The 21309-nt window shown below is 45.5% G+C and overlaps 1 protein-coding gene across 13 annotated transcripts in view; it reads right to left on the reverse strand.

The window, feature by feature from the left end:
• Positions 1–21309, reverse strand: part of Fgfr2 (fibroblast growth factor receptor 2) — a 99683-nt gene that overhangs the window by 30863 nt on the left and 47511 nt on the right. For 4 of the 13 annotated variants that reach the window (XM_060380987.1, XM_060380975.1, XM_060380945.1 and 1 more), the window contains 3 exons: positions 7501–7691; positions 6246–6393; positions 2750–2953 (listed from right to left, as the gene is read on the reverse strand). In XM_060380987.1, the coding sequence (XP_060236970.1) occupies positions 2750–2953; positions 6246–6393; positions 7501–7691 (543 nt within the window). Of the gene's footprint in view, positions 1–2749; positions 2954–4927; positions 5073–6245; positions 6394–7500; positions 7692–21309 lie in introns of all 13 variants that reach the window. The other 9 variants (XM_021647871.2, XM_021647862.2, XM_060381006.1 and 6 more) reach the window with 3 other exon arrangements.

The following is a 21309-nucleotide window of genomic DNA, read 5'->3' on the forward strand; positions in this document are numbered from 1 at the left end:
CCCAGAGACGTGTTCATCTGGAGGGCCTGGTACTCACACACTTCTCTTATACAACATGACCCTACGGAAACATTTCAAAAGGACCTTCGTTAACCTTGCAGCCAATGGCAAATGGGCAGGGTTCCTCTGGCATGAAACTGGCTTAATAATTTCCTTAGGTAGCAATGGGGATTAGACATGTTGGCAAATACTCTACCATTGAGCCACACCCCCTTCCCCCAGCCAAAGAATCCTGGTTTAGGCCTGCGCACTAAAATAAGCACCTGGTTTTATACTGCACATGTAATAAATGGCAATGAATAAAAGAAAAAAGGGAGGGAAGTGAGCAGAAACCCAAATTTTCCCTTTGCTTACAACAGGGAATATGAGAAAAATGGATAGCTTAGATGGAGACAGACAATGAAGAAAGTCAATTGGTTGAAAAGAAAGGAAAACGTGTCAAGGGGGAATTCAAGGGCATCGTCTTCTTCACAAGAAGCAAAAAGAACACTGCAGTAGATGTGAGATGTTTTCTCTTTAAAAGATGATGGAGCCAACAAGATAGATCACCAGGTAAGTGCTCAAGATTGAGCCAACCTCTTTGACTCCTGAGAGCCACATGGTGGATGAGGGCCCTGGCTCCCATGTAAGTTGTCCCCTGGCAACTGTAGACATGCTTTGTCATGTGCATGCCCATATGCAAACACACACACACACACATACACACGTGAACTACATAAACATACAAATGTAAGAAGAGTTTTCTTTAAAAGTGGAGAGATGGCTCAGTGATTCAGAGCACTTGCTGCTCTTGCAAAGGACCCAAGTTCTAGTGCCAGCACCCACATCAGACAGCTTACAACTACCTGTAACTCCAGCCCTGAGGGATCCAATGCCTTCTTCTAGCTTTCCAAGTGCTCCCACACACATGTGTAAACATACATACACACACAAAAAAAATATAAAGATAATTTTTTTAAATGATGAAATAATTATGGGTCGGTACCCTAGCCACATCAAGTTTCAGATTTCACTTGTTTCCCCTGTTATAAAAACAAACAGTAGAGATGGAACATCGCTCCCTTTACTTAAACCCCCTATGCCAGAGTTCCAATGTGAGAGGTGGATGTTAAGAATGGCCCAGAGGCAAGACATGAGGAGAGGCTGTGAGGGAGTGGCTACTCTTGGACTCTCCCAGCAACTCACCAGGCAACTAACTGCTTTCAGCCCTTGTTTGTCTGCCCCCACAAATGACAGTGGTGTCACTCCAAGTAGTAGCAGCATTCTCAAGGACCAAAAGAACTCCACTGGGCCTCTTTGATCCCCACATTCAACAGCTGGTTGTCAGTGGCATCTTACATGCAGCCCAGATTCTATTCTGAGCCTCTGAAAGAGACGCCTGTTGGGAACGAGGCTCCAGGGAAGTTGACAAGGACCTGCTCAGCCTGTAGTGTGAAGCCTAGGTTGAGAACAGCCAGGCCTATGTCCAAGTCACTAGCCAGTGGTTTCCAGTCCCTCTTAGAACCTTCTCCACAGAAAGGGCCTTGCTACCTAAAGGCCTAGAAAAGTCAGGGTTAGGTCGAACCTAGAGATTCTTAAAGTGCCACACAGTGAAGAAGTGTTTAAAACACAGACTTCCAAATCCATTCAAGCTCTACTGAAAAAGAATCTCTGACACCAATGCCTGTGCAACTTTACCAGCCAGCTCCGGGTTCTGTCTAAGACGTACAGTGTAATACAGCCACTGCCGGTCATTTCCTTTGCTAATTAAAATATAATGACTATCTTATCAGAGTCAAGTTCCAAATCCTTTCAAAAAGATTTGCACCCACACAGCACTGGCCTTTAGTCCCCATGAACAAGCAGAAGAGACTCAAGCATTTCCTTTCTTATCCACCTTGAAGGGCTTTGCTTTATGGTCCTACCTAGCCTCACCTCCCCCAAAGGAAGCCATCAAAGACCAAGCTCAAGGTAAAAGGCAAATTTATTCCTGTTCCATATACCAATCACTTTATCTGGGGGCTGAAGGACTGGCTCAGAAGTTAATGTGTGTGCTTGCTGCTCTTCTATTGAACCAGAGTTCGATTCCCACCACCCACACCAGGAAGTGCACAACTGCCTTAATTCCAGCCCTAGAGGAGGTATGTGACAGTCTCTTCTGGCTTTCACAGACACCTGCACACATGTACTTATGACACACACACACACACACACACACACACACACACATCCAATCGTCCTATCACTGAATCCCTAGCCATACCTATAACCTATAGGCAATAAATATAAGCAAAACCCAGTCTACAAGAAGTCACAGACCATTTCCACACAAGCGGTAGCTCAGCTGTACCTCCAGACTGTATGTTTCTGATCTCTACTTAAAACAATAAATCAAAACAACCTGGAGTCTCTGTCCTACTAGGAGCAAAAGGCTCCACCCGAACATCTTGTCTCATAAAGAAACAACAGACCCCAGACAAAAGAAAACAACAACAACAACAACAAAACGCCTCTTCTCCCAACAAAGCCCCGTCCTTGAATCTTACCACAGACCCAGAGGGCACTGCCTTCAATCCCACCCACCCCAGAGCAGCCCTGTGACTTGGTGCTCTAAGTCCCAAATGCTGCCTGAACCTCCACACAGTGGCAGATCAGAACTACCTACGGTGCTGAAGTTCACAGAACTCAGAGAGGGAATCAGAGCAGAGGAAAAGGTTTGCTGGCTGGGTGATGGAGGGGAGTAAATTTCTTCAAACTCTTTATCTACTTTCTGTTACCTGTCTCCGCAGGGGGATGCGCTTGGTCAGCTTGTGCACAGCTGGCTGGCTGCTGAAGTCCGGCTTCTTGGTTGTAGTCTTCATTCGACAAAAGATGACTGTCACCACCATGCAGGCGATTAAGAAGACCCCTATGCAGTAAATAGCTATCTCCAGGTAATCTGGGGAAGCTGTGATCTCCTTCTCTCTCACAGGCGCTAGATCGTAGATCACAGGAGAGGAACAAATAAGCAGGCCATCGAGTTAGGAAACCAGAGGAATGCATCAGAGCACACCTCAAGGCATCACTCCAAAGACAACACAGGCTCTCCCAGCCATAAGACAACTCAGAAAGACACCCAGATGCAGAGCAGCTACGTGCCTTATGCCCGGGTGTCTCCAAATGCTAACAACAGCCAAGGGCTCCTCGGTTTATCACCACAGCCCAGGCAGCCACCTTCTCCAGCCTCAGTGGGCATCAGCCACCAGTGAGCAGCTGATACCACATTGTAAGAGGAGATCACGAGGCTACATTCTGCCAGGCCCCTGGCCAGAGCATGACACTGTTTTTCATGATGGCTACTTAACATAAACCAAGCTGAGAATTGTTTAAATAAATAAATAAATAAATAAATACAGGAGCAATTCTAAGGAGCTGGGGACAATGCTTTGCTGTTACTAGCAGAGGCGCCTCCAGGGGAAGGCGGGGCCCAAGAGGACCACAGCTCCACTCAGTTCACACCCATCTAGGAGGCTAGCCCAAAAAGTTCTGGCAAGTTTCTTCATGCAGTCCAGAATATTATTCAGTTAAACAAACAGATGCATCAACCATGAGATAGTCATATATATATATATATAAAATATGTGATATATATAATATTTAATAACCACTAAAATGTGCATCTATCCAGTTATATTAACTTGTTACTGAATCTTTAAAAAAATAAATAACGGTACTGCACATGAGTAGAAATGTGATTAACTTATCACGCTTTTCTGTGAGCGATATTGGTCCCTCCTTAGTCTGCAAACGAGCAGTCTACAAGCAGTGTATTTCCAAATATGATTATTCTCAAGCTGCATCTCCTTAAGGGGTCATGCTGTCAGGCAAATTGCTCAAGAAGTGCCAGTTAAGCACTTACATAGTGCAGCATTACAAGTACAAGCAAGCTCAACAGGAGAGGCACCCCTGTTTCAGCAATACTCACAGGGCACATTCATAACCAAAGGGAAAGATGGATGCAATGGTTATTATTTTAAAGCTTACACATTTTAATCGGAAAAACAAATATTTGCAGAGATAGTCAAAACTCTTGGCAGCATAGCACAAAACAGGACATGATCAATTTATTTTTACAAGCTATGAAACAAGCGTGCGGTAGGCATGGTACTCTAGAAACAAGGCATTAATAACTGGAGTAGAAGAGCGTCATGAGCTGCAATCCACAGTCTGTGCAGTTCCCCCAAAGGAAGTGCGAGGCAAGGCATGAGAGAGGGCAGCAATTATCAAGGAAGTTGGACTAGAACAGAGGCATTGGTTAAAGACTTAGACAGCAATGGGCTTCATTGATGTTTATCTCTCTGTAAGGCGGAAATAACATCAAGCCCCCACACATGCTCTGCAGTCAAAGCAAACTGAAAGCCCACTCTATTGAGGCATGCAGCAAGCCACCCGATTCCCAAGGTAACACACTGCTTCTGTGCGCCTACATTCAGAGGTGCCTCCAGGCACCCCCCTATGAAATCTGGCTGTACTCATAAGAGATGTGAGCAAGATGGACTGACAGGCATCAAACCACATACCGGATTTTAGCAAAGTAGAATTTACAATGGGAAAAAAAAATTACTTTGTGAAATTCAAAGTAATTTTGACTTCCTTTGGGGAAGAGGATGGATGAGTTCACTGAGTCGTCAGCTCAATGATTTCCTAAAATTGCATGATCCCTTTGGGTTTTAAAGGTGAAATTTTATTCAACCATAAATTCTCATATGGGATCTTCTTGTACACGAATTTCTAAGGCAGTTTCTTATTCCTGGGGTGCAGGGGGACAGCGGTCATTTTGAACATTTTTTTGGCATCTTAATTCAATGGATAAATTAAGGGGCTATTTCTAAGAACAGAAGCTGTGTTAATTTTATAGCAATCAACCGAGGAAAGAGAACAACCCAGAAAGAGAAAGAGCAGTATGTACCTGGCAGAACTGTCAACCATGCAGAGTGAAAGGATATCCCGATAGAATTACCCGCCAAGCACGTATATTCCCCAGCATCCTCAAAAGTTACATTCCGAATATAGAGAACCTCAATCTCTTTGTCCGTGGTGTTAACACCGGCAGCCTAGAAAACAAAGGAAGCAAGAAAAAGGCTAGACATAGGAATGATTGTGGAGGGGGCCTTGGAACCAAGAGGCCTCGTCCCAGTGGCTCCAGGGGGTGCCGGCCATCAGGAGATTCCAACTGCAGCCCATCCACAAAGCCCACAACCGAGAGACACTGAGAGACAGCGGCCAGCTCACCTCTGCAGGCCCGTCACCACACCGGCGTCACCACCTAGACATGCATGCAACTGAACACATGGAAAAATCGGCCCACAGAGTCCATTCTCCCTGATTTTGTTTTCATTTGGATTCGGGGGTAGGGTTCCAAAAAGTTTGATGCCCAGAGGCCTAACTAGCTTCTGGTCCTGTGGGATGCAGACTCCCATTGTCTGAAAAGGGGAGGTTCTATCTTCTGTGTGGTACGACAAATCACAGCAGGTGAGCCATGAGGTGGATGCCTCACACATCCCTCAGGCTCCGTGGGAACCAGGGTGCGAGGTTATCTTGGTTACCAGATTCTGGTTAATTTCCCTCAGGCCAAAATCACCTCGCCTTATCATTGAAAGAACATGGCAGAAAGCATGATCCTGGTAACAGAAAAACTGGATTTCCTTGTTTTCGTTTCCTTTTTTTTAAACATGAATGTCTGAATGTGACTAATGATAAGTGAAAACTCAACCTTCTGCTTGCGATCTCGTCCAGTGATGCATTTACCAGAAGATAACCGGCCTCCACTTTCAGATAGGATCAGGTATGGAACCAAAACAAACAAACAAACATTTCTCTACAGAAACCAGCTTGAAAAGTAGTGTGAGTTCTGCTTAATAACCAGATCCCGCAGACTCAACATGTTCTCAGACACAGTGATCATGGAAAGTATGCAGCCCAAACAAGACAGACCAGAAAGGAGGGCCTGAAAATGGGGCGGGGGGAGAGGATAATCTTCAAGCACTTTGAACGTTGTGGGCATTTTTCCATGGCCGCTGGCACGATGCCAGCTGCACCACCAAAGAAAGATCATTATAAATATACCAAGGCCACGAGAGTAACTCTAGAAGCTGCCTTCTGCCTCCCAAAGCACCGAGTCTTTTCAACTTCTATATCCAGTTTTCTTTAAAAAAAAAAAAATTAAAAAGAAAAAGAAAAAAAAATAATAAAAAATAAATAAACCACAAACACAAAAACGTTGTTACCTTGCTGTTTGGGCAGGACAGTGAGCCAGGCAGACTGGTTGGCCTGCCCTATATAATTGGAGACCTTACAAATATACTCCCCAGCATCCATCTCCGTCACATTGAACAGAGCCAGCACTTCTGCATTGGAGCTATTTATCCCCGAGTGCTAGAACAAACATAGGAAGACAATATAACGGCCAACCAGGAAGGACTCGGTGCTGCCTATGGACCCACCACCAACACATCACAAGAAAACAATCTCCAGTCATTACATCTGAAGGGCTGTGGGTGGGGAGAAGAACAAAATCAGTCAAGTGGTGGAGAACAGCAGCGATCTGCTAGGGCAGGGTGGAGGAAGGCGGACGGTTGGTGGCATGGGTGGCGGCTCTCCCGGCTGGTCGCAGTTCTCCAGTACTTGGTGTCCTGGGGATTGCTGGCTAGAGAAAAGACTCCACAGGTTGAGACTTATCATTAGCCGCCTGTCGCTTCTAGAGACGCACAGGAAGACTGACTGCGCTCTATAAGCACACTCCCTGCGGGCAGGGGAGACAGGCACACGGTGGCTGAGAACTGACATACAGACCTCGCTCACCACACTCAAGAGGAAGCTTGAAGCCACACAAATGGAAACTTGGAAAAAAAAAAAGTATTTCTTTTAATGAGAAACACGAAGGGAAGAAAATCCTCCTCGTTCATTATTTCCCGGGTGCAGAAACACATTCCCCCAAGTTTACTCTCTAAACCACACTAAAAGAATACAAAAAAATCATAAAAGGTGAGAATTAAAAAAAAAAGAAGTTAAGTAGTTTGTAAAAGATGGCTACTAAAATTTGATTCAAATGTTATATCAACATCGGCATTAAATATCAGAAAACATAAGACAACATCAGAAAATCATTAGCATGGTGTTTAGAGCTTTTCTGTTATTTCCCTCTACTCCATCTCATTACTCTCTACACTTCCTTTTAAGTGGTACCCAACCTTAGCTTTAAAGACGTGTCGTGCAGCTAACTGATGCTAGCATCTTCTGTAACACCTCAGAGCTAGTAAACAGGGTAGTTCTCTGACTTCAAGTGTAGTAGCATTTCCCCTACTCCACAGCCCCTTTCAGAAACATTATTAGCAGGCCTATGAGCTACTAATTTCCTAACATACTCTATTAGCTAGTCCATAAAGAGAACCATCTCTGAAATCCAACAGGAAATCAAAGAACCTGGCCAAATCTCCAAGGGAGCCCTCACTGTGGGCCCCTAGGGATCCAGAAAGTTCTCACCTTCAGAACCTTGAGGTAGGGCAGCCCGTCAGGCCCGTATTTACTGCCGTTCTTTTCAACGTGCTTGATCCATTGGATATGGGGCTGGGCATCGCTGTAAACTTTGCAGACGAACTCCACGTCCCCTCCGACCACCGTGGAGGCATTTGCAGGCAGTCCAGCTTGGAGGATGGGCCGGTGTGGTGATCGCTCTGATGGAGAGAGGCGTTGGGAGGGGGAGAGAGAGCAATAAATAAGTTGCGTCGTCCAGAAGGCTGTCGGAGGAACTCAAGCCAAAAAGGCCTCCCGTCTGCTGGCTGACTCCTTTGGAATAACATGGGGGCCCCATGCACAACACAAACGACTTCAAAGCAGATCTCTGAAGCACAACCCTTGTAAAGGATAACTTACTTAGAGAATCAGAAAAGAACGCATTACTACTGAGAGTTATAGACTACCCAATGAACAAGGGGAAATTCTTTATTGCAGCAATCCAAGAGACAGATGGTGCTGGTAGAAGGCCACTTACTCACTTATTTGGCTTGTGATAATGCACAGATTCGCTTTAAACACAAGCAAGAGAGCATGGGCCAGTGACACGGCCCCCTCTAAGGTCACCTTGAATATCAAGAGAAGTTCATCTATGCATGCTCTTTCCTAGCCAGTTGCCAAGATTCTCTGGGAAGTCTTGTATCCCCTGCATTAAAAGCAAATTGGAAGCTAAAGCCCCAAGAAAGGATGAAACCAAACTAACCGGATCCCTCTTTTTATCATGACACAGACTCCATTCAGTGGTCCTTTCTCTTATTCATTCATTTGACAAGTGCCTAGCGTCACTGTGTGCTAGGCACCAGATGTCTAGAAGCAGATATTCCTTGGCTTATTCAGATGTGGCACTAAAGAAATGAAGAGACAGATGCCTGTTTTCAGGTGAATTTTGACAGTCTCAGAGGAGGCCCCATGAGAGGGCTGCTTGGTCATTTCTTTCTAGCCTCACTGAGAACATTCTCAACAAAGGACATTCCTCCTTGTCTTATACCAGAACCTCTCCAGGCGAGAGGTGTTCTTGGTAGAAATCCATAGAGGGACCAGGTTATGGTATGCTTGCAACTACACATGAGGTCTCTAAAGAACTAGGTAATAGCCAATTAAAGGTGGACTCAGGACTTTCTCCATATAAATGGCTGACAAGCAACTGAGAAGATGCTTAACATCAGTCATCATTAGAAAAATGCAAACCAAAATATCATTAAAAAGATATTAAGACAAGTACTACTGAGGGCCTAGAGAGAGAACCCCCTACTCCACTTCTGGTGGAAATACAATTGGTAGGGTAAGTACAGGAAGCCTAGAGTTAAAAACAAAGCAATTCATCTGATCCAGCAACCCTCACTTCAGGGAAGATCTGAGCTACATCCGTCACAGAGCTCTTCACAAAACCAAGATTTTCACTTAAACAACCCTTTCAATGCCCATCAGTAGAAGAATGGATAAAATAAAAACTCTGGTCTCTATATAAAATGGAAAAACTAACTAGCTTTAAAAAGAAGAACAGCCTGTAATTTGATGCCAACTGACAAGGGAAGTGGATCCAGAGAACATTATGGTAAGCACAATATATTGGTCACAGGACAAATCCTGTGTGACCTCACTTAGAGAAGGGATCTAAAACTCTCAAATTCATATATCAAAAGAATAGAATGATGGTAGGCAGGAATAAAGCAGAGGAGAAGCAGAGTGGCCAGTCACAGAATAGAAACTTTCAGTCATGGAAGATGAATACATTCTAGAGATCTGGTCTACCTATGATTGAAGCTAAGGTTCTCTACACTTAAAGCTACATTAGGAATATATCACACGTTGCTGCTTTTACAACAGTGAAATGAACGAGTAAACCAATGAATGGATGATTAAAAACAAGAAAGGATTAACTAACAGTTTGGGCTGCTTGTTTAATCTCAAATACAAATGACACTGTAATTACAAGTGTACAGGAACCTTCCTCACAGCTGTTCTGTTGTCAATAGTCACAAGCATCTTGGTTATGAGCCCATTCACAAATACATGCTTATAGCACCTTCGTTCTCCAACTGTGAGTTCCACTGTTACAGCTCAACAAATGCAGTTCAGACAGAGCGGGGGTACGATGGCACACATCTTTCATCTCAGCACGCAGGAGGCAGAGTCAAGTGAATCTCTATGAGTTCAAGTCCAGCCTGCTCTACATAGTGAATTCCAGCCAAGGGTACATAGTGAGATCTTGTCTCATAACAAAACCAAAAAGTAGTTAAGGGAAATAAGAACCCCTGCGCACCAGCACCACCACCACCAAAGCAGCCTGACATAGCAAGGACGGCCCCATGTTTGAGATGCCTGTGCACGGGGTTGGAAGCAGCAAAATAAGAATGATAGATCTCTAAGCCTTACTGTATTGGAGCCTTTCTGATTAAAATATCATCCTGTGGAATTTGCTGAGCCAGAGCCAGACCATACACAATTTGATTCTGCTCCATAAGCCCGTTACTGGCCCTTAAGAAACTTTTTAAAAAGAGAGAAAAGGGCTGAGCTTCATTCTGGAATCTTCCATCACTTCATAGACACCTACATTTCCATACAATAAAGATAAAAATTTCAGAGCCCCACAAAAAGTCATCCATCTGTTCCTTTATCCCCGGTGTAGGTTGGACAAAGAACAGATAAGTTGGACTGTTCATTTTGTGATTGGAAAAAAAAAAACTCTCAAAGCTTCATTTCTTCATACATCACGGGAAACCTACTCTATGGGATGACGTGCTGCTTCGGGGATGGGTCAGAGGGACTTGGATGCCACAAGGAATGACCAAGATTTGCTTTAATCCCAGCTGGACCCATTAATATGGGAAGGATAAAGTTAAGTCCCTGTTTCCATGTCTCCTCTGTCTTTACCAAGCCTGCATACCGAGATCTACCAGCAGAACAGAAGCTGTCTTCTGGGCTGGTTGCGGGCAGCCAAACTCAAAATACGGTTATTTCTACCTGTCAAATATCAAGAAGGTCAATTCCTTCCCAAAAAAGGAGAAGAGGGCTCTGTCAATCAAGTACTTTCTGCATAAGCCTGAGTTCAGTCTCCAGACCACACGTTTAGAAAAGCAAGATGTGACAGCACATGTCTAAAAGCTAAAGTGGAGAAGAGGAGAGAGGAAGGTCCTTGGAACTCCCTGGCAAGACTAGACAAATTCGTGAGTTACAGGTTCAACAGGAGTCCCTGTTTAAATAAATAAACAGATAGATAGATAAATAAATAAATAAATAAATAAATAAATAAATGCTGGAGGCTGACTAAGGAATATCAACTCTAGGCTCCACAAATGAATATACACATGCACCTACACACACAAATAAAGCAAGTGTGTGTGTGTGTGTGTGTGTGTGTGTGTGTGCGTGAATACAGATGCCTCGGAGGCTAGAGGAGGACACTGGGCCCCTTGAAGCTGCAGTTCTAGGAACTGACCTTATCTTAGCCACCAAGCTTCCTCTCCAAGGAATTCTGGGTATCAGTTTATTCCTTGCCTCGGTTTTCCAATTTTGCACTCACAAACATGCTTTTGTGCGTGCGTGCGTGCGTGCATGTGTGTGTATGTGTGCGCGCGCACATGCATGAGCAGCGTAACTGCTGACGGTCTTTACTTAGAAACAAAAGTACTACAAGTCTCTAAGGTTTTGAGCCAGATCTACTGAATTTCACTGCAAGCCTTTTTCCTTGGCCATACTTGTTTCTAATAAACTGCCACACATGCAAACACTAACACGTAATACCAAACAACAGTGCCTGTGAACAAGGAGTGCTTTCAGAACACGTCTCCTCCCGCGCCAGCCTTGGGCAGGGAATTGGTCGCTGGGGTAACACTGGCAGGGCCTGGCCCAGAGCTCGCAGTCTTGTTTTACTTGTGGTCAAAGGGCTGCAGAGCCCCGGTTATTAAGTTATTCCGAGCTATCTGGACTATTTTCACCCAAAGGGAAAAAGGAGACATTTGCAATGGTTCAGTGTTATTGCATTTGCAAATTACAGCATACTGAATATTACAGCTCACAGTCTTGAATTCATCTCTTCAGATTTTCTCACCTTATACCAAATAACCTCCTAAGCAACCCCTCTCCCCTCTCGGCTCTTTCTCACTTTGGGCAGAAAAACTGCAAGTACGGTTGCTGTGTAATAGAAACCTTACACCGTCTTCCAAAACTTCTTACAGCTGCGCTCAGTATAAAATGAAACCTCAGAGAATGTTATTTAAAATGTTTTTAAAAAGTCAGTAGGCCTCATGTTTCATTTCTCCACATCAGGCTTTGATTTCCTTTGCAACCTTAGTCTCTGCCCTTAAACAAGTCAAGAATGAGGCCTGAAACGTCTTGGAAGAGGTCCCAGGATGCCAACATTGGCCAAGTACCACACTCCTCTTCTTGTCCTCCTCAACTATCAATCTTCAACTGGTAGCAATAGACCCTGAACAACAGTTATTGGCCTGCTGGGGGTGAGGTGCACACCTGTGATCCCAGCACTCAGAAGCCGGAGACAGGACGAACACAGGTTCAAGGCCAACATGAGCTACATGGTGAGACCAGAAAGAAATGAAAGAGAGAGAGAAAGAAAAAAAGAGATGAAGAGCAGCCACCAGTTACTGAAAGTGTGTGGGAAACTTCTGAAAAGCTGGGGCGCACGCAAGTCAGATGACTGATGGGGAAGCCCAGCATAGCAGGTGTCCCATAGGGCATAGGAGAAGAGGATGAGGTCCCCCAGAATGACTGCTCTCCATAAAGCTCCCCTGAACCTCATCTAGCCCCAGGCAAATCGAAGTCCACAGGTTTGCAACTTTACAGAGCACAATGAAATAAAAGGATTAGTCCTGTGAATTATTTCTGGATGAGAGACTGAAGCCCGGAGCTGGCTCAGCTCTTCTACGTGACAACAAAAATCACATCTCCTCCAGCAGGCAGGATTTACAGTGAGAGGCAAAGCTTCTCTTACAGCAGTTCAGCTCTCAGCTATTAAGAAAACACATTTTTCTTTTTCCAGGGGAGTGAAATAAAGACTCGGAAGGCAGCTAGGCCGATGGACAGCTGACCCCTATTTCCCGACTGCAATTTTAAAATAGTTACAATTTGGACTTACAGGTTGCAGTTCCATGGACCCAAAGGGGAGGTAGGAGGGTGGGCTTTCAAATAGCCTTTTGAGGCCCTTGTGTGAATTTCACATTAAGATACAATGGAAAAGCAGTCCAAAGGGTGGGGCTGTGGCTGGTGGGACAGTTGGCTGAAGCTCTGGAATGAGGTTCCTCTGAATAAATGCTTAGTAAATACAGGCTGAAGCAAAAAAAAAAAAAAAAAGCCTTCTCTCCTGTCTGCCTGGTCCCCTTGCTTCAAGTGTCCACTTCACTACAGCAGAAAGCCCAGTTCCTGAGAGACTAAATAGACACATTAACTCTCTCAAGTCTTGTTCTGTAGATGGGAGCCAAAACCCAGCCAAAGGGGATAGAGGGACAACAGCCTCCTTCATTCCAAAGTAATTATAGAGCTGGGGGGAAGGGGAAATACCTGAGTGACCAAGAATAAATCTTTGTTAATTGACCATTGGAACTTTATAACATGTCAGGACTCCTCTGGACATAATAATGTGTTTGCTTATAAGTTCTGCTACAACCTACAACTTCTGCTGTCTACAGATTCGGTAAACAGGTATCTGAGGGATCACAAGGACCGAGCTCTTAAATCACATCTATAAATTAATCAAGCCCAGGGCCCCTGGTTTCCCAGCATGCCTCAGTCTCCTGAGTTCTATCCCTCAAAAGTTAAAGGGCACTTATCACCACCCCTACCATTGCCCCTCCCCCCCCAAAAAAAGTTGAAAGCTGCTTTCTCTGGCAGCAAGACTGGAAGGCAGACTGGAAGCAGTCAGTGGTACCCCTGAACAACCCATTCATTTAAGGAGTATGGATAACCTTGCCTGCTCTATCTTTAAATCGAAATCAACATTTAATTGGCCCTTCTTCCAAAATGGCAGTTTCTTAGCAACTGCAAAGGGCTGAATAGAGAAGGAAAATTCTGCAGTTTAGAAGACAAGAGAAAACAAGAGAGAACTCTCTCTTTCTAAAGCCAGCCTGGCTTTTCTCTCAACAATAGGCGGTGGCTGATTCTGCTGCCTGAGAATGCACTACACCAGTGGGTGAAGCATGGCTATTAAGAGAGGCGGCCATCAAAGCCACTGATGTTCAGGGCCCAATAACTTGCTAAAGGCCTCATGCTCATTACAATTAGCAGAATGAGTTCATTGCCCTGTCAGGCCTCTGCTGACATACTCACACCAGCCAGGCTCAATCCAGTTGGATGCTGAGTTTTGTTTTGTTTTCCCTAACCTTTTTTCAGCCTCCAGATCTCAGCACAAAGGATGGTCAGAACTAAAAATGACCAGCAGAGAAAGGCAGTGCTGAGCTGAGGTCATTAGTGCCCGGTCGGTCTGTTTTCCCTCCCTCCCACCTCTTCCCTCTCCCTCCCCACAACTCTCTCTTTTCCCTTTTCCTCCACTCCCCGATTCTCATACCCTCACTCCCCACCCTCATTAGCTCTAGCTGTCCTGTAACTCACTATGTAGATAATGCTAGCCTTGAACTCAGAGATCTGTCTGTCTCCACCTCCTGAATTATTTATTAACACAGGGTCTTGCTCTGTAGCCCCAACTGGGCTTGAACTCATGATCCTCCTCCCTTGGGTTATCAGCACGCACCACTAGGCCCAGGGCTCTTTATTACTTTTTTCCTCTCTTTTTTTCTGTGTGCACACATATCCATGTGTGCAGGTGCAAGCCTCCACGTGCAGACCAGGTCAATCCTGGGTGTCTCCCCTGGCAGCTCTCCCCCTTAGTTTTATTCTATGTATTGCTGTGTGTATGATGTATGTGGCGAGTGCACGCTAGTCACAGCACTGTGTGGAGTGGGTTCTCTCCTTCCCCATTATGTGGGTTCCAAGGATCAAGCTCCGGTCATCAGCATTGTATGGCAAGGACTATAACCACTGAACCATCTTGCCAGCTCCTCCCCTTCAGTTTGGAGAGAGGCTCTCGCTGACACCGAGAACTCAATAACTGGCTTGGGTAGGTGGTCAGCAAACCCAAGAGGTCCTCCCATCTCGGCCTCCCCAGCTTTTGTGCATCGGTGCTGGGGATTTGAACTTATGTCCTCATGTTCACCCAATAAGCACTATCTCCCCAACCTTTTCCTGCTCCAGTATTACTCTGCTTTGTTTTGTTTTGTTTTGTTTTGTTTTGTTTTGTTTTTCTAGATAGTTTTTTCTGGGTAGCCCTGGCTGTACTGGAACTAGCTTTGTAGACCAGGCTAGCCTGGAACTTGGAGATCCTCCTGCTTCTGCCTGGGATTAAAACTGTGTGCCACCACCACCTGGCTCCTGTAATTTCTTTTTTAAAAATATTCATTTTTGTTATTTTTAATTATGAGTGTATGTTAGGAAGGTATGAAGTTTGTGCACTTAAAAACTCAGAGGCATTTGATTTTCTGGAGCTGGAGTACGGGGTTTGGGGGTGGGGAGGATTGTGAACCACCTGATATGTGTGCTAGGAACCAAACTGGTGCCCTCTGCAAGTGCAGCATTTAAGAGGGTCACTCTTAACCACTGACCCTCTCTCCAGCCCTACAGAGCAGAACTTGCACTGTAGGGGTGCCTGGCTTGCTGTCTTTCCCCGCTTCTGATCTTCACTGCTGTTCCAGCAGGTAGCCTCCCCTCCTGCTGGAACATCTGCCTATGCAAAGTCCAGCAGAATCAGGCTGAGGCTCTGATTGCTTCCCACCAACCCCACCCCACACCTTTGCAGAGAAGGCAGCATCTGAGGAACAAGGTTGTTTAGGAAGAGCTACCGTGTCTCCCCTCTGGTGCAGAAGTCACAACATGACTTAGGAAGGGTGCACCATGCACAATGGTAGAAGCAAAACAGCACTAATTCCTTTGTGCTTGATCACTGATGTGGACAGGCAGAGTGAAGGGCTGGCTGGGCTCAGGCCTGGGAAGACCCAAGCAAGTAGAAGCAAAGTACTTTCCCTGATGAATGTCACCGACGATGACTCTCCTGGAAAGCACCTTCTACCTCCTCGGTTGTCAATGTAGATCTTCTCAGGCAAATTCCAGGAGCTGAGCTTGCTGTCATTTATACCCCACATGTTTAACAAGACACCCTTGAGCTCTGTGGCTTCAGGGGGAACCACAGCACTGACACCTCTTATGCCATGTTTTGATTTCAAAGTACCTTGCTTCTCTTTAAAGGGGACTTGGCTCTGAGAGAATAAACAAATTCAGGAGACCAACAAGGGTGATGTTTTAAGTGTATTAAATATCACTAAACCATACCTTCAAAAAAAAAAAACCACAAAACAAAACAGTTTAAAATGGTCGGTTTTATGCTACACATGTAGCCCAGGCTGGCTTCAAACTGGCTATGTTGCTGATGAATGACCTTAAATTTCTGATCCTTCTGCCTCCACCTGGGATTATAGGCTAACACCACCACACCTAGTTTCTGTGGTACTGAGGATGAATCCTGGGGCTTCCTGCATGCTAGGCAAGCACTCTACAACTGAGCTACACCCTGGCCCAACCACAGCTTTTGTTTTGTTTTGTTTTGTTTTTGTTTTGTTTTTAAGGAGACATAGCAAATGTGACAAAATCATTGAATCAATGAGGTTTATTCCTAGGCCCGTGGCCAATCCACATTCCTAGTTAGTGAAGTCTATTACCTTGCTCAGTTTACTAAACGACAGTTGGTCCATCAACACCAGGTCTACAAAAGGCCTTTGGTGTGGATGCTGATGTCAGCTTAGACGTCAGATGTCCACAGGCTCTCTCCTGAGGAGCAGAGGTAAACACAGCTGAGAGCCATCCCACTGGGCAGAACACCTTAAAGCCCTGCACCCCACTAGCCTAGGGGGAGCAGCACAATTCAGGAATGTGTGATTTTAGCTGGTGTGTGCAGTCCTGGGCTGCCCTCACAGGAAAAGCGTGCTGGACAAGGTTTTGTTCATTTGAAATTGCTCAGGCATTAAGTACAGCCTCGTCAGAAAAGTTGAACTCCGAATTAAGCCATATCTTCTCTCACATGATTTGCAAAAAAACAAAGTGGGAATTGCTGGAAAAAAAAACCCCAAAGTCAAAACGCTATGCCTTGGGTTTCAAATGCTATGCAAATATCTATCTGAAAGGATCAAGTTAGTCTATTTTTAGAAATATGTCCTAGAAAAGTATTCACACAGGTGCCTGATAAACAGATATGTACAAAGATTATGGTTCTGTTTCAATGAAAAAGGGGGGTATGCACAACCTAAATATGATTACATACTCTATCAGCAGCATACGGGCCACAGGAAAGAACAGACGTATGTGTAGACACTAGGACAAGTTGGCTCCCATCATCAACTTCCACCATTTAAAAAGCCTTTCTTAGAGGGAGCCCAAAAAACTCCATGCTAATCCCTTGTTTTGCTCCTGGGGTGGATCAAGCAGAAGGAAAAGCTCTCAGGCCATCTGAGCAAACAAGAAATGCCTCCCTCAGGTACAGACAACATGAGAAGCTGAACCATCAACTGTTTGTTTTCTTGGAGCCAAACACAGAACCACTGAAGATTACTTGTAGCTCAAGATGCACTCAAGTAGCAAAAAGGTTCAAAATCATCACCAAGACACCTCCACCCCACCCCAACACTGCACTGTCAAGACAGAGGACTCAATGTTTGAAGCTCTCCCTCCAGGCCAAGACAGGGACTTCCTCACTGCTTCATCCCTCTTCACAGGACACTATCCTTCCCATCCCCATGACAACACCAGTGTCCCTGGCCCATCTCCTTCCAGAGCCTCCCACCCTGGACTTGCTATGTAAAATCCATAAGCAGTAAAGAAAGGAAAAACAAAAACAAACCCCAAACCCAAAAAACTATACCCTCCCATATTAAATCTACAAGCAGCACATCCTGGCCACATTCTCCCTTCTCCTTCTCTGTGGACATAAAAACCAAGATGCTGAACACAATAACCACAATGACAATAGCAGGTGTTCTAAGGTAAAGGCCGTCCTCGTCTAGCAAACCTAGATGAATCACCCAAGAGGAAGAACATGGCCTCACGGCCATACCCATTCCTAATAGGAGTTGCCATAAGACTCAACAGCAGGAGCCTTTCATTTCAGATGCTGGTTAGGCTGTATGGACACATGGATTTTAAGACTCCACAGATTTTTCTCTTTCAGATTTTGAAATATGTTAAGATGGCCCATACTCCAAATATCAATTTCTCATGAACTAGCTAGTTTCTCTGTGACAGGGTAAATGTGTCTAAAATGCTTGGTCCAGAAGTGCTTCAGATCAGAGCATTTCTCAGATATCAGGATATGTGTGCATCTGCTTTCTTGCTTGAACATCCATAATCCTAAAATCTTGAAATCCAAAATTCTCCAAAATCTGAAACTTGTAGCATGATAGTCCTTGACTGACAATACAATCAGTGAGAGAATTAAGAAGCCTGGAGGCTGGATTTGCAGAGTGGGGGTGTTCAACCGGAGAAGCCCCTTCCCGCACAGTTGCTGCCATCCTCAAGCCGAGCTTGCTCCCCGGCTGTGGTTAAATGGCTTTCTATCTGCCTGCCCCCACCTGTGCTTCCTTTCCACGAGCCTGGGAAGAAACCATCTTCCCACAGAACTGTAGGACATTAACCTGACTGTAGCACTTCTACATCCTCCGAGCTCCTATCAGACTCCATGCCAAAGATCAGACAGCCAACCAAATATTAGCCCTCTTTGTCAGTCACCTTTACCAGGCCTCTTGCCAGAACCGAGGAGAATCAATAACCTTCCCTTCCCCATATGTAGGTCAAAGGGCTTCTGAAGATCTGCAGGAACAGAGCAAAAATAGACTATTAACCAAGTACTGATAGGTCCCTACCAGGTCGAAGCCTACCAGCCACCATCTGCTCTTAGAGCCCGCAAAGTATAACTTCTTCCGGGAAAGCACTCATTTGCCAGGCAGTGCCTTTGAAGCAGCTGACTGCTGACCAGTCTTTGCCCCTGGAAGCCCTGTGGTAAAGCAGGAATGTAGAGTCGCTCTGGAGCAATGAAATCTCATTAAAGGGCTTTGACCCCAGGGAGTTTTGAAATCCCCATCCTGAAGAAAGTATTAATCCTCACCAGTCCTGTGATGGGGAATAGACTGAGTATGTGTCTTGGCCTGGAGACAGGTGAAGAAGTACAGAATTGCCTAATGAGAGTGATGAACGGTCGTCCGGTGCCATGATTTAAGGGTGCTCTCATAGCAATTCCTTCTCTGGTGGGTGCTACAAAGAAAGCAGGTCATTGCCCATAGTGGTTTGAATCAGAAAAGGCCCCCATAGGCTCAGTTTTGCATGCTTGATTCCCACATGGTAGCACTGTTTTGAGGGTTGTAGGCCTTTAGGGGGTGAGGCCTGGCTGCCAAAAGTAAGTCCCTAAAGTGGGCCTTTGAAAGGTAGAGCTGGCCCTGCCTGCTCTGCTTTCTCATCCACTCCACCTCATGCTCACACTTCAAACACAACCCTTTCCTCCACAGTGATGGAAATGCCTCTGAATCTGTGAGGCAGAATAACCCTTTCTTCCCCAAAGTGGTATAAGGTATATGATGACAGCAACACAGACGAGCAAAAATACCCACACTGCACAGTTAAGGACTCCACACACAGAGATACTAGGTCTTCCAGAGACCACAGAGGCAGGATTTGAATGCCTATCCCTGTGCATAATCCCACCTGACTCCCCAAAGGCACAGTTTTTTGGCAAGGCCTAACTGCTGGCAGCCACAGTTTAAATGGCTGTGGGGGCCACAGATCAACAGGGACATGTTTCCTGCCAGCAGCGACTCTGGGGTTACGCTTTTGTGTTCATCTGTAAAGGCTCTCACTGTGACCTTTCACCTGCATGCATCCTTAACCCTCAGCCTCAGTGGAGGGCTTTCTACCTCCCTCCAGCTAGGCTTCCTAAGTCCAGAGCTGGCAGAGTCAGCTCCAGCAGAAAACAGGTGTCAAGCTACAGCAAGAAATGGGACAGTGTCAGCTGGCAGCAAGATTGTAAGTACAGACAAATCTAGGTGAGACCTGGAGGATACGAAATCACTGTAGGGCCCCTCAGGGTCCCAGTGCTGAAACCTGGCTGGTGCTAGAGGAACGTAAGCCTTATAAACAAGAACCAAAGAAAAATCGGCATTCGGTGCCTTAAAACCTCCAGATCTTGGTTTGGAGTCATTTAAATTTGCTAGCCAAGACCTCTCCTGCCACATCAAGCTCCAAGAAGCCACAGTCCAATGGAAACCAAGACTCACAAAAAGTCTTTCTCAGCAGAAATCAAGGAGATCCTACTAGTGGCAGTTTCTATATTGAGCTCAATGGTTAACTGATTCACTATTAAACATACTACCACCATTTCTTGATTTTCATTTTTGAGACAGGATCTCATATAGTCCAGGCCAACCTTAAACTCACTCAGTAGTCAAACATGACCAGGGACTTCTAATCCTTTTCCCAGTTACTAAGATTACAGGCATGCCATAGTATATGCCTGGTTATACACAGTGCTGAGGATCAGACTTCATCATATATGCTAGGCAAGCTCTGTACCAACCAGCCCCAGCCCCAACCATCATCAATGGCTCTCTACCAACCAGCCCCAGCCCCAACCCTCATCAATAACTTGAACACTATTCCAGAACCACAAGCAGGTACCAAACTGGATGGACAATCAGGCTCCTCCAATCCCTTCCTCAATGCTCTGAGATCACACTGAAGCCTTTGTCACCCCAGCCTCCAAGTAGCAAGCTGACACTTCGTGCAATTTCTCCCTCTCCCACTGGAGACTGCCAGAGGCCCCAAGCCAGGGGTCGGCCACACAGCGGGGCTTAACAGGCTGTACCTGGAAAAAGCAAGACCATTCATTTCTCTTGAATACACACCTGAGGTACTCAGCACATGCTGCCGGGCTGTGCCCCATCATGTCTAGAGCTGAGCTGTGGAGGATTTGTGTCAAGGGCCAGCCGACAGTGTCATTCTGGCCTGCCAGTGACAAGTTAGGACCGGCAGTAAAGGCTGAGCCAATTGCACCCAGCCAGAAGTGAAGGATTGCATATGACAGCCCCAACCACCCGACACCTGGGGAGGGAGATGAGATTCCAGAGAATTAAACTAATGAGGGATCAAATGTATTATTCCTACCTCCACTGCACTGCCCCCTCCCATCAAACATCAAGAGAAAAAGGTCATCAACAAGTATCCAATAGTCTCTGGGATCACAGATCTATAATGGTTAGTAAGAAAAAAGTCCATAATTCAAAACAGAGGGGCTACATGAGTGAGAAAGGGCTCTAACCCCCACTTCTTCATATGTGTGCACGTATGTATGCTTGCACATGTGTGGGTCCAAGCATGTATGTACCTGTGGAGATCTGAGGTTCATTCATAGCAGGAATTTCCTCGGTCACTCTGCTACTTTATTCTTTGTGGCAGTGTCTCTCCAACTTAGAGCTCCCCAACACAGCTAACCTCACTAGCTAGCTTCCAGGTGAGGACTCTGTCTCTACCCTCCAAGAACAGACTTGCCATGCTCACCCTGCACTTACCTGGGCTCTAAGAACCCAAACGCTAGTCCTCAAGTCCATTTACTTGACAAGTGCTCTACTCACTGAGCCATCTCCCCCATGTCTGAAACCAATCTTCTGAATTAGTGCCAAGGGGACCAGGTCCGAGATGCCTACTCTAATGTCTTCTCCAAGTCCTTATACAACTCATTGA

Source organism: Meriones unguiculatus, chromosome 1, assembly GCF_030254825.1.
Source record: "Meriones unguiculatus strain TT.TT164.6M chromosome 1, Bangor_MerUng_6.1, whole genome shotgun sequence".
Lineage (NCBI taxonomy): Eukaryota > Metazoa > Chordata > Mammalia > Rodentia > Muridae > Meriones > Meriones unguiculatus.